This window comes from Vicugna pacos, chromosome 24 (genome assembly GCF_048564905.1).
Source record: "Vicugna pacos chromosome 24, VicPac4, whole genome shotgun sequence".
Taxonomy (NCBI): Eukaryota; Metazoa; Chordata; class Mammalia; order Artiodactyla; family Camelidae; genus Vicugna; species Vicugna pacos.
This window is the reverse complement of record NC_133010.1, coordinates 17735536-17751002: the sequence shown is the minus strand read 5'-3', so window position 1 is coordinate 17751002 and position 15467 is coordinate 17735536. Positions and strand designations below refer to the sequence as shown.

The following is a 15467-nucleotide window of genomic DNA, read 5'->3' as shown; positions in this document are numbered from 1 at the left end:
CAAAGACCACCTATACACACCCAATAGAATGCTTAAATTAAAAAGACTGGCAACACAAATGTTATCAAGGACGCACAACTGCAGCTCTCAGACACTGCTGGCAGGAGTGTAAACGGTGCAACCACTTGGGATAAAGATTCAGAAGTTTTTCATACAGTTTAATATACCTCACCCCACAACCCAGCAATTCTACTCCCACTTACAAACTCAAGAGAAACAAAACATACGTCCACAAAAAGACCTGCGTAGGAAGGTTCACAACAACTTTACTCACAATAAGCGAAAACTAAAAATAACCAAAATATCTACCAATATGAGAACAGAAAACAAATTATGATATATTCATGCAATGGAATACTACTCAGCAATAAAAAAGAACAGATCACTCATATACACAACATGAATGAATCTCACAGATACCATAACAAAATAAGCAGAACACACAAAAAAGGGTACATACTGTGTGTTCTTATAAGAGGTTCTAGAACAGACAAAACAATTCTACAGTTAAAAAACTTGAAAGTCAGTTGCTTATGGTGGAGCATTATTGATTAGAAAGGGGTCAAGATAAGAGAAATTTCTAAGATGCAGGGAATTATCTTAAAAGGGATGTGGGTCACATAAGTATACGTATTTTGTCAAAATTCATCAATTTATACTTAGGATTTATAAATGTCACTGTACGTAAATGTTGAATTTATTATGTACATTATATAATTATAGCATTAATAACTTAAAATTCCAGTTAATTGGTCTGATTTTCATGATGATATGAGTAAGCATTTTTAAAACTACTTAATGTGTATTCTAGACTCATCAAATGAGTAAACATATTGAGGATGATGGAAGCTAAGTTTCTCTGCTAGAGAAGGTAGCAACAAATACGGAAAGAAAAAAGACTGGGAGGTACCTGAAGTGCTGGATCGAATTAGAGGTATCAATATGAAGTACGATTCTTATTAAAGAGAAAAAACACATATATATGTATATATGCATATTTTATAAACTATATTATGTACATATTGTATTAAATATACACATACATTTCCTAATTCTGTCTGCTGAGATGGTTTATCATCAATGATATACCTACAACAATGAGCACACATAGTGCCAGGATCTTGGTTTCTAAAAATCTTTGTCTTCTTAAAGGGACCAGGGCTCCCTGGACAAAAGGCTGATTGGGACAAGAACACAATGAGCCTGGAGCATCTGTCTGCAGTGGAAACTGAGTCAGTCTTCAACTAATGATGGAGACATACTAAACGGACACAGGATGCAGCTCGAAGGGACGCCTACTGGCCAAACTTCAGGCAATCTGGGCACCAAAATAACAATAGTCATGTATTATGACCCTCTGAGTAAAATAAAAAAGCAAAAGCCCATGGTGATGTGATTAAAAAAATAAGTGAATGAATAAGAAAGAAAACTGTAGTAGAAGGCCAATGAAGAAATACAAAAATTATAAAGTTAAAATGGAGTTTCATGGGAATGAAAATGTTTACATAGGGTCAGTCAAAGTACCTCCCCACAAATTACTTATTATTTACAAAGGGAAAACAGCAACTTTTGACACTGGAGAAAGTTGGTGGGCACCATCTTAAACAAGTACTCAGTGTTAACACCATCAACACTGGTATATAAGTCAGCACCATGGACTTCCTGATTCGACGACTGAGAAGCCCCAAGATCACTTCGATGGTGTTCCTGCCACGGAGGTACATAATCTGAGTTTCATTATGAGGAAACATCAAACAAACCCAAACACAGATGGGCAGGTACTCCTCCAAAAGTGAGCGATCACTCCAGGTGAAAGGAAACAAGAGAGACCTGGCGATTAAATGTACGTATGACCCCGAATCCCAGATTAGGAAAACAAACAAATAACAACGAAAACAACCCCGAAAGAACACTGTTGGGACAACTGCTGAAATTTAAATATTGACTGTGCATGAGATAATAGCACTTGATGTGTTCAATGTTAACTTTCCTCATTTTGATAAGTGTGCTGTATGTAGGCACGTATTTGTTCTTAGGAAATACACAGGCTTATTTAGAATGACGTGACGCCTCCAACCTTCTCTAAAATGACTAAGAAAAAAAAATTAACGGAAGAGTCAATGATAAAAAAAAACAATAAAATGTAAACACCTGGTGAATCAGGTGAATGGTATATGGGAGTTACATGTACTATTTTTGCAATTTTTCTTTACGTTTGGAATTGTATCAAAATAAAAGTTACCAAAAAAACGCGCAAAAAGAAAGTATATGGCCTATGTTTATATAAGCTTCATAGATTTTTTTTTCAAACTTATGTTCCAAAAAAATGATAATGGGTTTTCTGAAAGAAAGAAGATTCTATGGCCTAATGAATGTACGCACTGCAATCCCTTTTTGAAGAGCCACAGTGCACGTCAATAAGGAAGCCTATTTAACTGGATTTAATCCAACATTTCCATAATAATTTGTTCAGGAAACTTGGTTAAAATGGAACACCTATTAAAACCTTACAATAATATCAATATTCTGTGGAAAACAATTGCAGAACCACTTGTGTAGTAAATACATTTCCTACACATGGTTAACTGAAGAAAGATTTGTGCTAGGAAAATAAGACAGAGAAAGAAATACACACACACACACACACACACACACATAGAGGAGCAGTGTCAGCTTCAACTAGTAAGAGAAAAATGACATGAATCTTAAAAAAGGTACCTATCTAAAATGTCCCACTCAGCCTCATATAGTATGTTCTTCCAGGATATATTTTTAAAGGGGGTAGAAATTTGGTAAGCTGAGTTTTAGCGTTACCCAACCATTAAATTAAACACTGTTGAAATTTAAGTATTGATTGTGGATTAACAACAGTATTGCCATGCTTCATGTCATTTTAAGTCTGATGCTTCCCGAGAACCGTATAGCAGAATAGCTTAGTGAGGACCTTCTGCGGGCCAGGCACTATGCAAGGCTCGGAGAAAACAACAATGAGTAAGACAGAGTTCCTGCCATCCAGGAGCTTCTGGTCTAACGAGGGAGATGGAAAAGTTAACGCATGTAGCACTGACTGTGACCTTCAGGAATAAGCATCAGGCTGTGTGGGAACCCAAAAAGGCACCGAGTGAACTCGGCAAACTCAGCAGAGAGCGACCGATCCGGGAAAGTTCTCTTGAGGAGATGCTATTTAAACCAAAATAAGTTCATGCATGCTAACTGTATTAGAAAACATATTCAGAAGGTATTTTAAAACTTTATTTTAGCCACCCATTGTTAGGTTCTGCACCTACATGGTATCACTGTAGTTTAAAAAAACAAAACAAGGAAATGAAAACACATCCATTAGCTACTAAAATCTAGGAAGGACTGTGACATCGAATTTGCCATAAACCATCATGGTAGAATTCTTTCTAAAGCACTTCCAGACTTACAAAGGTATTCAAATACAGGAATGAAACAACAGGGAGGGGGGAGAAAAAGGAACACGCTGAAAAAATCAGAAATAGAACAGTATGAGAAGACAAGAAGTGATAAGTATTGTTTACCTGTCAGCTGACATTGATTAATCTTGTGCTCTGTGATATCGCTCAGCGATTCGAACACCTGGAGGCAGCTGTCACAGCTGTGCACAGCTTCGTCTTCCAGCTCCTCCCCGTCTTCCGGCCTCTTCTTACAGTCTATTGCCTCTCCATCTTCAGTCTTGTCTTCAAGTTTACAGTTGGGATCTGAAAAAAAAGCAAGACTGTAAGTACGGGGTTTAAAGACAGGTTCTTTTAAAGTAACATTTAATCTTCTTGCTACCAAAAACAGAAACACCTTTTTCCTTGAAGCTGCAATACGAGGGCTTTACTGCAGATTTTATTACAGAAGCATCAAAAGTGAGTCTTCTCTAAAATTTGTCGGTGCGTGATGACTAAAGCTTTTCCTTTTCTCCTCCAACAGGTAGCCCTTTTCTCATCCCCTCTTTCAAATAATTTGCCACCCTTAAGGTTAACTTTGCCATTTTTAAGGGTTTTTGCTTACAAATGAGACAAATCCCTTTTAAAATTAAAGTCTCCAATGCAAAGGGAGAAAAAAAAAAACCACTGTGCTTAAGAATGGATTCCTTTTCTGCTAAATATACTCTTTCACAGGAAATTACCCAAATCAGCCAAAAGTCTAGAATTAGCCATGCTAATTACCATAGGCACGAAATTGACCTTTACTTATAAACTGGTCAAAACACACAGTTACCCCATTATTTGTCAGACAGCAAGTGCAAAATAAGCTCCACCACACAGCAGAACATTCTCACCAGCACAAACTCAAGTATCAACATATCAGCATGTCTCTTGTTTTCAAAATCATCAAAAAATAAAACAAAATATATGAATAGCAATTATAAATTACAATCAAGTCCACAATTTGAATCCCCGTTATCACTGTCAAAAAGCCAAAGAGTAGGAAAAGTAAAAATAGTTCCATTCTAACCCTAAGAATAATACACAAATAGCCATGGGAATAAGAGAGTAAAACATACCCAGCTTTTTCACTTAAGAGCTCAATAAATACTTCATGACTTTTTTGTGTGTGCGCTGTCTTTTGCGTCATCTTAGAGAAGTAACCCCAAATATTCATTCTAGTGCCACTGCTCCTCCTTGTGGGAAAGCAGGTGGGGAGAGAGTACACCTCTTCAGGGAAAATTAGGATAATGGAACCTGTGACTTAATTCATGAGACATTTCTAATAGCAAAAAGTCCTCCAAAGTCAGAAATAAATTATGTCTCAAAATAGTTACAAAAGAATCGTATCAAGATACCTAAGAAATATGTAATGCGTTATCTGTAGTCTATTTTCTTTTTAATATGGGAGGACACATATTTGAAATGTTACAACCCAGAATTCACAGGATCAAAGTAGCTCAGACTTCTTAGAAAAGTCAGGAAGTGCTACCATCCCACCACCCCGCTGCCTGGAAGAGCTCTCTGCTAACTTGCACGTCAGGTGCTTCTGCAAACCTGCAAGTCAGGGTGCTCCCTTTTGGCTGCCGGTTGTTCCAAAGCCTTTCTTCACATCTGCAATAGACTTAACTGTATCACCACCCTCCCCATGACTCACGTATGCCAAAATCAACTTACACTTCAACATAAATAACCATCTCTTGAGGTCAGGAGGACAAAAGCAGAATTCTCATTTCAAAGAACGAGTCATTTTGTTTGTTTGTTTGTTTGTTTTCAAGAAAGAACGCAGGGTAATTTGGGTTGATTTGCCATCTGGAAAATTATTATCTCAACACTCTATGCAGCGCCCATTTCAACATACCGGGGTTTAGACTGCTCGTTCCTGGGGGAGTAATCACAGGATCTTTTTCATTTGTCTTGTACTTTGCCCAGCACAGCACTGTGTCCAGGCGAGTGCTTAGTAAATATTATTTAGTGATGATGAGAAGGGAGAGAAGGGAGGGAAAAAAGAGTACATAAAAAAGTCCTTTACTGGTAGTTTTTCTGTAAACAGGAACAGACCAGTTACTTCCAAATTCAAAAGCTCCTACATACCTACATTTTCCAAAACTGACACTATATGATCCACCACATTTGCTGCTGCGGGTTGCAAATGTTTCATTTAGAGCTACAGATACAGCAAATGGGGAATGGTTCAAAGAGCTCCAACAAGCTAAAACCAAGTGGTAAAATACTGCCAAATTAGAGTAATTCCGGAAAATAAGTAACAGGGGCCAATTATGGTGGACTGGCCCCCACACCATTAAACACTTGGTGGAAGGCAGCAGGAGCACCCTGAATACTCTTAGTTGTTTAGCATGAGTTTCCAGTTTCTCACAAAACTGACAGCACTCAGGGAAATGTGGGTGCTAGGTCTGAATTTTAATATGATTATTTAAATGCTACGCATCAAGTTTGCAGGCCTGTTTGTTTTTAAATAAGGAGACACTCTGAATACTTTAAGTCGTATGCAGAGAAAATGATAAGAACTTGCCTTCCTTATTATTCAAGAATATGGACACTTTACATGAATCCAGATCAGAAATACCAAACAAGTAGGAATGCCTGCATGATGCTTTAGCTCTTAACAGCTGAAGGATGACCCCGGTCCATGCTTCTGACACTCTGGCTAGTTATTAAAATGAGGGTCATTTTAAGACTAATAAAAAAATGGTTTTGCTTCCACTTCTGCATTTACAGATAGAATCCTTCAGGGACTGAAGTCAGTCAAGCTTATTCACTTCTGCTGCAACTTTAGGATGCAAGCTCCAGCCAACTGGCGAATTGGTTTTTAGGTCACCACTTAAGAGGGACCCTCTGGGGGGTGGGTGCGATTATAGTCCATGATGCCCTGGTGTAGCAGAAAGAGTGCTGGAATCACAGACTCTCCTTGAGAGCAGATTTTTTTTTTTTCCCAACCTCCACATCCATGAGGAATCCTTTCTCGCCCATTAAAAAGATGTGTTTATTCAAACTGTGGTTACCAGGGGAGAAAGGTGGGGAAGAATAGATTAGGAGTTTGGGATTAATAGATACACATTATTATATATAAAATAGATATACAAGAAGGACCTACTGTTTAGCACAGGGAACTATATTCAGTATCTTGTAAAGAGCTGTAATGGAAAAGAATCTGAAAAAATATATATATATGTGTGTAACTGAATCGTTTTGCTGTACAAATGAAACCAACATTGTAAGTCAACTACACTTCAGTAAAAAAAAAAAAAGATTTTTTTAAAAAAGATGTGTTTATTCATGTTAGGAGTTTCCATTCCTAATGGCAGTTGATATAGGAAGATTCTAGAAAGCTTACATTGTCAACCATTTCTTTCCCACAGGTGGCTACACTTCAATAATTGCACATGGCCTTGGTTATGTAGTTTTTATAAAGTCCTTTGAGAGCCAATCATAAAAAATAATTGTATTACTCTGCTAGCCATTCAAACCTCTGACTTCAACCTAAGGGGTTATAAATACAAGGTCCATGCCTGTGAGCACTGCCCCACCCCCAACAGCACGGCAAGGACAGCTGTTACTCCAACTCTATTCTTGTGCTACAAACCCCCCTCAAAGGGCGATATTTTAAAATATCTGCACACCCCTGCACTGCAGCTACAAATCCCATCACGGCCGCAGGCACCACTCTGTCCTCCGCCCTAAAAGAGGCCATGTCTCCTCCATCACAAGTGATCTCACCTGCGCAACCAACTTTCCGGCTCATCCCTTCAAAAGGGTGCCTACGAAGCACTGGATGCATAGTGTTCGGACTTGGATAAAAAGGTTTAATTTTTGAACAAAGATACAATCATTTCAAAAATAAACGGCAGCTCTCTGTTTCCAATTCTGTTGACATTACTTATAAATGGAAATTTAAAAGAAGTATGATTTTCCCCTTATTATGTCTCCTGGCAGGTGGCTCCTTCCTTTTTCTCATCCTCCTCTTCATAAGGGTTGTTATTGCTACAACTTGGTTTAATAAAATTACAACTTTGGGGAAAATGAAAAACTGTGCTGGCTTAAAAGTGTTGGAGGCAATAAACCCATGGACTTCAATTAATTTCAAGTGTGGGATCAGTTTAAGGCCAACTAGCAGAAATTCTATTCTGTCCATGTAAAAATGAGGTTTCACCACATTTACTTTTTATAACCTATATAAAAGTCAAGTAAAAGTAATGAATATCTAAAAGCCATCTCAGTGGACTGGCAAAGACTATCTGTATTCTTGAAACTCATCCTACATATTTCTCTCTGTGCAAAAAGGATCCCAGTCCTGATCAAAGTTAAAATGTCAAACCACTGAGAAAACAGCCCAATTTCCAATCCATTTCACTGCCTAGAAATGGACCTCCTTCCAAGCCACTTTTGCATGGAAAAGCACTGGCAAAAGAAAGAAAAACTAAGAGATCATGTGGTTATAATTATTACCAGGCAAGGAATATTTCTGCAGCTCAGTGGTAAAGTAAAACTCTGTCGCTCCCCGCTCCCAACAGTGTCCATCGCAAAACAACTGCCTCATTAAATCTCCGCAGTAAGATTAATATGCCGTAGCTGCACTACATTTATAACTTGGTACTCTATAAAAAGCACATTTAATGGTAAGAGCCAGAGCCTAGATACAAAGTATTACTATAAAAACTTCTGGCAGCGAGCACACAGTGCAGGCCCTCTGTCCTTCTTGCAGGAGATATAAATGAGGCTTTTCCTGATGGATTCTAAGCATGAAGCTCTATCTTACAAACCAGTCCGTTTTTATGAAAGTGGCAGAAACACAAGATTCTGAGGATGATGTAAACATGAATGCAAGAAGAGTACTTAACAACTAAGGCTGGCAAGAGATGAATGAACCCAAAATACTCCACTTATACACACGCAAACTTAAAACTGGACCATTTCCTAACAGTTTGTTCTCTGGTCATAGCCAGCTTCTCACCAAATTAAGCAACCACAGCATGATTTACTCAATCTTAAATCAACCTATACAGTGCCAGTAAGTTAAAGAAAATATCAGCTAAAAAACGTTTCCTGCCTTAAAAGAACACCAAGTCTTAGCTTCATATGAGGACCATGACCTCCTGGATCTTAATTACCTAAAACTATGAAAAAAAAAATAGATGTTCAAGAAAAAGTGGGCTCAACACTACATGACTAGTGAATTAGTCAAAACGTGTTTTTTGTTATGTTGGAAAGCTACCTAAGTTCTTTCTTCCAAGGGTATCTTCTGAAAATACAAAGAGCATTAAAACCAGTGTCTTATTTTCAGGAACTCTCTGATGAATAAGTATACAAATAATTTAAACGAATGCATTCCACACTCAAATCCCCCCAGATTACTACAAATGATCTGCCTCAGCTTAACCATAATCTTGTGCCCAATAATAACTAATTGTCTGATGTTGTTTTCCAAGTTCACAAGTGGTCACAACAACTGGCCTTCTAGGGTTCATTGACATCTTTAGAAGCCCCACCCTTAATAAGAAAACCAGGTTCTACTCCCTGTTTAGGGCAACGATCTCTGAAAGCATCACTCCCCTACCAGTGTGTTCACATCCCATCACCTGGTGTATCCTGACACTGTCTAAGAACCAAGAAGTAGTTACTTAGGGCTACGAAGAGTCAACAAGGAACAGAAAGCCTTCCTCCTTTTCAAAAACCAACGGGCAGGATCATTATTTCGTGCTTTCTGGGCTCTCGATATGCATTCTAACTGGAGATCCCGTAAGATGAAAACAGATTTAGGGAAAATAAATCGTCCAGTGTTATAAAATCGCAAGCAGGCTCTAATGAAAGAACACGGCACTTCCAGGCTGGGCGGCCGTCTGGCCCACACCCGCCTGCTGCTCTGTACCTCACTTTTTCCTACTGTCAAGAAAAAGTAAACAAACAAACAAACAAAATGAAACAAAAACAAAAGCAATCAGCGATGAGCAAGGCAGCCAAGGATGGGCTCCCCAGAACTGCAGCCTCAGCCTGGCAGGGCAGGGACGCCATCCCAGGCTGAGATCTGGCTGAAGCCAACAGGTCCAAAGAGCTCAAGGGTCAAGGATAAAAATGTGCTTTTTTAACTTTTCCTGCAATGTATATTTTCTAACCACTTTATTCTCTGAAAGTTACTAAACTGTTCCACAGAAAAAAAGGGGGGAAAAACCCCAGAAAACCTTTTCATGTACTTGTTCTTTCCTTTGTCTCTAAAATCTTCTCAGACAGAAGGAATTATCTCTGTTAAACAAAATCACACAGTTGAAGTTTAGAATCTCTGTGGTTTTGCTTGACTGTTCTACGGGTCTATCCTGGTCCTGGAAGACCAAAGAGAAATCTCACAGATGCACTATTATGAGGGAGCACACGCCAAACATGAATTTATCACCACTCTCCTCTCTACAATGAAATTCCTTGTAGGAGGATGCTGAGTGGGAGGAAATTAGCCTTGGGAGAGGTTAAAACACACACACACACACACAGAACAAAACATACACGCACACTTTGGAACTGAATAAAAAGTTTCTCCTCTCCCCGTCAGAATCCTACCCAAATTTCTTTCTTCAACTTAGTCCCTCTTTATTTAGAAGAAAGCGATCGTAGCACTCCAACTTTCACATCAAGTATTTATAAACACATCCCTGCCTTTTAAGTCTTTTAACTTTCAATTTGAGTGGCTATGGTTGCCTTGTCACACCTTCAGGACACAAACATTTACTGAGCTCCTACGCAGTAACGGGCATTTGGCGAAGGCCCCGGAGATGCAAAACCCAAGACCCGGTCCCTGTCCCAAGTGTCCCAAGGATCTTGCAGTCTGCTTCAGAGCTTCCCAGCCGGCGGGTCAAAAGTGGGTCCAGGTGTTCAAGGATACTGACCCGCTCTACCCTCGAAGTGGCCAGGCACAGCTCGAGATAACTGGAAACTGCAGGCCAGTTGCCTTTCCATTTACCCCAGTGTTTCATTCAAAGCTTATCATTTTTCTGCAAGTGCCATGACATGAGGAGAGCTGGCAACACTGAGGCACGGGAAGGGGAGATGAGCAAACCAGGGACTGCAGGAGGCAGGGTAACTGCACGGGTGGAGGAGCCCACAGTAAAAGGGACTTTTAGATCAGATGGGGCAGGGCAGGAAATTTGTACCCAGAGGGACGGCTTGAGCTAAGTTTTAAAAGATGAGTAGAACTGAGGACAAGTGGAAGATGGTTTTTCAAAAAGAGGAGACCTATATAAAGGCAGAGATGGATAAACCACACGATGCCTTCCAGTAAGTGCACGTTCTTCTGTGCTCAGATGAGGGGCACTGGAGAGAGGAGAAAGGAGGAGGGGTAGGGCAGAGATAGGCTGGAAAAGCAGGTCCATCATGAAGGAACTATCGTGAGCTAAGCGTTCCAATGTTAACCTCGGCACTAAGAGAAGTCATAGAAGGATTTTAAGGAGGGTGGCTGGTCACATTTACATTTCAGAGAGATGCCCCATTGGTTAATCCAGAAGATGGTCTGGGAAGAGTTCAGACCTGGAAGCAGGGAGACCAGTCTGGAGGCTGTGACATAATGCAGGGAAGACGTGCAGGGAGAGTAAAGCACATCACTAGCAGAAGCCCTGGGAAGCACTACACAACCAGGACCTAGAGGGCTCAGGACTGACTGTGGGCACAGGGAAATGGGAGCTGTCTCGGGGATGGCCAGGCATCGGGCGTGGAGGAGCCAGTCCTAGAGATAAACTTGCCTTCTTGGTTTTAAAGTAGGTGTATTAACCAAGGCTAATGGCCTGCTTTTCTCACTATCTTCACACGCAGATTTCGCCTTTTATCCATGATCCCAATAAAGCCAAAGCTGGAGAGAGATTGGACAGAAATATCACAATCACACCAGCTCACTTTTTAACCTAGTGCAAGAGATTTGCAAAGGCCCTAGTGAAACTTCCTGGGACTTAGGAGCTCTTTGGTGAGATTCCTTTTACTTGAGTCTTATTTCAAATACACACAATGCAAAATTTGACTAAAAACAAAAACAGATATTGATTCTAATAGCTCTCTTTTATTCCACCTTTTGGAGAAAAAAATCATTAACTCTTAGTTTAAGTTAACATGATTCCACATGTAGTTCATGATCCTTTTTGAAAGAAGAAGTAGCAACACTCGAGCACCACTGTCAATAATATAAACCCAAATAAATATACTAAAACATTCACTTCAAAAGGTGTAGCCTTCATGTGGAAGAACATAGTGGAGAAAACCACAAAAAATGGTAACACATCAACGGGACAAATATGAGATGGAAACACTAAAATGGGTACACAAACTCAAAATTACCTAACCTGATAAAGAAGGAAAAAATTATCCTGCCAAGGTTTTTTTTCTCCCCCCTCCCCGCAAAGATGAAGGGTTTCCAGTGAACTAGCCAATGGCTTTTTATTGTTGTTGTTTGTTTTGTGGGGCTTCTTGGCATACACCTTTCTTCTTGCCAGATTTGACTCTTTGTTCTTCCAATTACCCTGATACCTTCATGGCCAACATTGCTGGCCAACTGTAAAGGGGCTGCTGACACATCTGAGTACAGTCACTACTTCCCTACAAAAATGGACAAAGCCCACTTCGACGTCCCTAAGTTCCATCTTCAACCAAGCCTCACGGATCCTTCTCTCCATTTTACATCAGAAAAAGATTACATAAAAGTGTTCTTAATATCCAGGTATACAGGTCCAGTTTCCTCCAGCCAAGTGACTTTAAAACTGCTAAAAATCCACTCTGGAGGAAAATAAATTATTCAAAAACACTTACATGTAAGTTTTAGCACATTATGACCAGATACACTGAAAAATGCTTCTTAGGGCAACTCCAGCAATAAATGAAACATGTTTCTGAACCTAGGATTCAGACATTTGGGTATTTGGAAAAAGATCTAGTTATTTCCTCTGTAAATGTAACCAGTAAGCCTCAGCTACAGCAGCACAGCTAGGAAGCGTCACTCCACCCCAGCAAAAGAAAGTCTGGGAAGAAAAAGCTTTGTCTTCCAGACATCATACTTTCTGACACTTATACCAACTGTTCTTATGACTTCAGCTACTTCAGATAACACTAATCCAATTGTAATAATATTTCTTAACTGGACACTTACAGTAACTATCTCAACAATTACTGAAACACTAGCTTAGGGAGAAAGTGTTTTGTTTTGAACAAGAAGCATTCGTTTGCTGCAATGCAACAATACCCATCTTCAAATTTTGAGACAATGAATTCCAATCTCATCCACAAAAATCAATCCAACATTATCCCTCCATTCTCTTTATTAGTGACTTTGTTTTTTGCATTTGTTTTAATTGGGGAAGTTTCTCTTCCTAGTTGCGATGATATGTCTGAAAGACAGACACAACTGGATTTGTCTAAAGGTTGTGAACAAACACAACATCTGGGGCATTACTATCCCACTAAATGGAATCACATCACCCTGGCATGTGAAAAACTTTGCTTACTTTTTTTTCTCCTTTTTCCCCTTCTGAAGGCTCCAACTGGTTCTCAAACAAATTGGAGCTCAAACTGCCATTAAAATAAAGTGAAAAATGATTTTAAAACAACATTTTTAAAGATTTTTTTTCTTTCCTCTCTTAGCTGGCACACAAGCACGTGGACAACCCACATTTCTAAGAAACGATCCCATTTAGGAAGATAAGAAAGTGGTTTCTAAACAACATCTTTGGTAACATGATGGCTCAGCAAAAAAGAAAGTAAGAAAGAGAAAAACTATATAAAATAAAGCACCTGTTTGTATAATGAAAGGTCAGAGCAAAAACTGAGGCTGTGATTTATGACTTATGAGCTATTACAAAAATATCAGAAAATTTGTGTATAATTGGAAAAAAAGGAAATTCACTTGTTTCTCTAGTTGGACTAATAAATTTAAACATATAGCAACCCTAATGTCTAAGGTTCCTTCAGCCTGATAAACAAAACAAGAAAAGCCACACAACCAAAAATAAACTATAAAAATAGATCACTATTGATTCAGTACCATTTCTGAAACCCTTTCCTTAAGGAATTTGAAACAAAGGAAACACAAGAGCATCAGTTTGTAACTTTTTAACTGCGCTTTTCATTTCCAAGAACACAACTGCTTATGCTTCCATGTGAACTTAATTAATGTTTGTCTTTAGTTCTAACTCAGTCTCTCCAAAACGCAGATTTTAATAATGCACCTTTTTCAACAGAATGACAACCTTGCCAAATGTGCATTCCATCTGCATGTAGCTGCAGACAAGTAATAAAGACACCAGTGCCATTAGCATAATCAATACACAATTTACAGAGCTACCCAGACAGAAGTGAAAGCGAATGCGTGTGCCATTATCTCAGTGACTATAAATTAATAGTCGTTTGCGGAAATATATTCCCACTTACATTGTTCCAATCCTGTCTTGTCAAGATAATGAACATATACGTATATGTATATGTTATACATAAACATTTTAAATGATGATTTATTATCAGATAATCCCCAAATATGCATAAATTAAAATCAACTAAATCAATCACACATAGGGGAGAATGGCTGATAAATAAACACCCATATTTAATCATTTTGGTTTTTTTACCATGTACTTTAATAAGCAGAATATATATATATATACACACACACATATATATATATAACATTCAGAAACATAATTTTCACTAGAGAAGGAGCATGTTCTCAGATAGCGAGCAAGGAGGTCTCGCCTTAGCTTCTTAAAAGAATAATAAGGAAACGAATCTGGTCAATTCTACTACTTGCTGCTTGAAGTTCTTAAAAATTCAACCCTTTTGAAAGTTTATATTTAGCCAACACTACAAGAAAAAATAAACCATGTGCCGTCTCTGAAGCACCATCTCTAAGACATCAGAACCGGAGTCATTTCTTCAGGGATGGTGAAGGGTCATGCCCAGTTCTCTCCACAGATGGCATCAACGTCCCCCCAATCCTCAGGACAACCCATCCCCAATAGGTGTGTCCATCTTGTCACTACAACAAAGAAAATTTGCATGGAAAGGTGACATACATCAAATGAAAGAAAACAGGTGTTGCTTCAGGATGGTAACCTGCCAGTGGGAATCAGGAATTTGTTTTGCCCTGAGTTTCCCCACACAGGGTATTTAAAACAGCCAATGTGACATTACCAGGCTATTCAGCCCACAGTCTGGGGCACTGCTCTAATTCTGCAGACACAGCCATCACTCATTTCTTCCCATCACTCAAATTGCTGGGGGGCTCCCCCTCAGCAAAGCTCCTGACCTTTGAGCGGGAGCATCCAGAACACCTCTGAAAGTCCCCTCCACCTCTGTTAGGAGGTGTTTCCGCTGAGAGCTCACCAGCAGCGGGAAAACACTCCTGGATCCCTCATGCCGGCACCCCACCCCCATCTCCTCTTAAAATACATCCGAGATCAGCTTTCTGAGGCATGCGATTCTTTTATCAGAATCCAAAGCCTTTAATCACACAATTAGGGACTTGTCAGGTTTCCACAGCTTTCAATTCTCTCTCAGGTGTAACTGACTTATATCGTATTTTTTTTTGTAGAAGTAACTTTTTTGGGGGAGGGGACCAAATAAAGTAGAGAGAACTGAGATCAAAATGCTTAAAGCAAAAGGAGCCCCAGAGAGGAGATATGGTGGCCAGAGGACTAGTTATTTCCATCGCCTGATTTGGCTTAAGATTGACCCTGGCTTCTTCTGTTCAGGAAAATAAGAGATTCAAGGCTGCCCATTTTCAAGCCAGGAAATCTACCTTCTTTTTCTGCTTGTGCCGTGCTAATGGAATGAGACCAGTGTCTGTGCCTCAGTTTCCTCATCTATAAAATCAAGACCATGATAACTGATACAAGATTCGCTTAGGATCAAATGAAGCAGATACACAGTGTCTGTGGAAACACTAAACAGGTGCCCAAATACAAAGCATTTGCCCTGAAGAGTGAACGCGCCTCTCCTCCAGCTCCATCTCCCCCTTTTATTGTACAGGATGATTTACTAAAAGTTGAATGTAAA

The 15467-nt window shown here is 39.3% G+C and overlaps 1 protein-coding gene across 4 annotated transcripts in view; it reads right to left on the bottom strand.

Annotated features, from left to right (window-relative positions):
* Nucleotides 1-15467, bottom strand: part of ZNF521 (zinc finger protein 521) — a 346926-nt gene that overhangs the window by 232056 nt on the left and 99403 nt on the right. For all 4 annotated transcript variants that reach the window (XM_072949085.1, XM_072949082.1, XM_072949084.1 and 1 more), the window contains one exon: nucleotides 3543-3722. Coding sequence is in view for 2 of the 4 variants with exons in the window: in XM_072949082.1 (XP_072805183.1) it covers nucleotides 3543-3722 (180 nt within the window). In the remaining 2 variants the exon portion in view is untranslated. The remainder of the gene's footprint in view (nucleotides 1-3542; nucleotides 3723-15467) is intronic.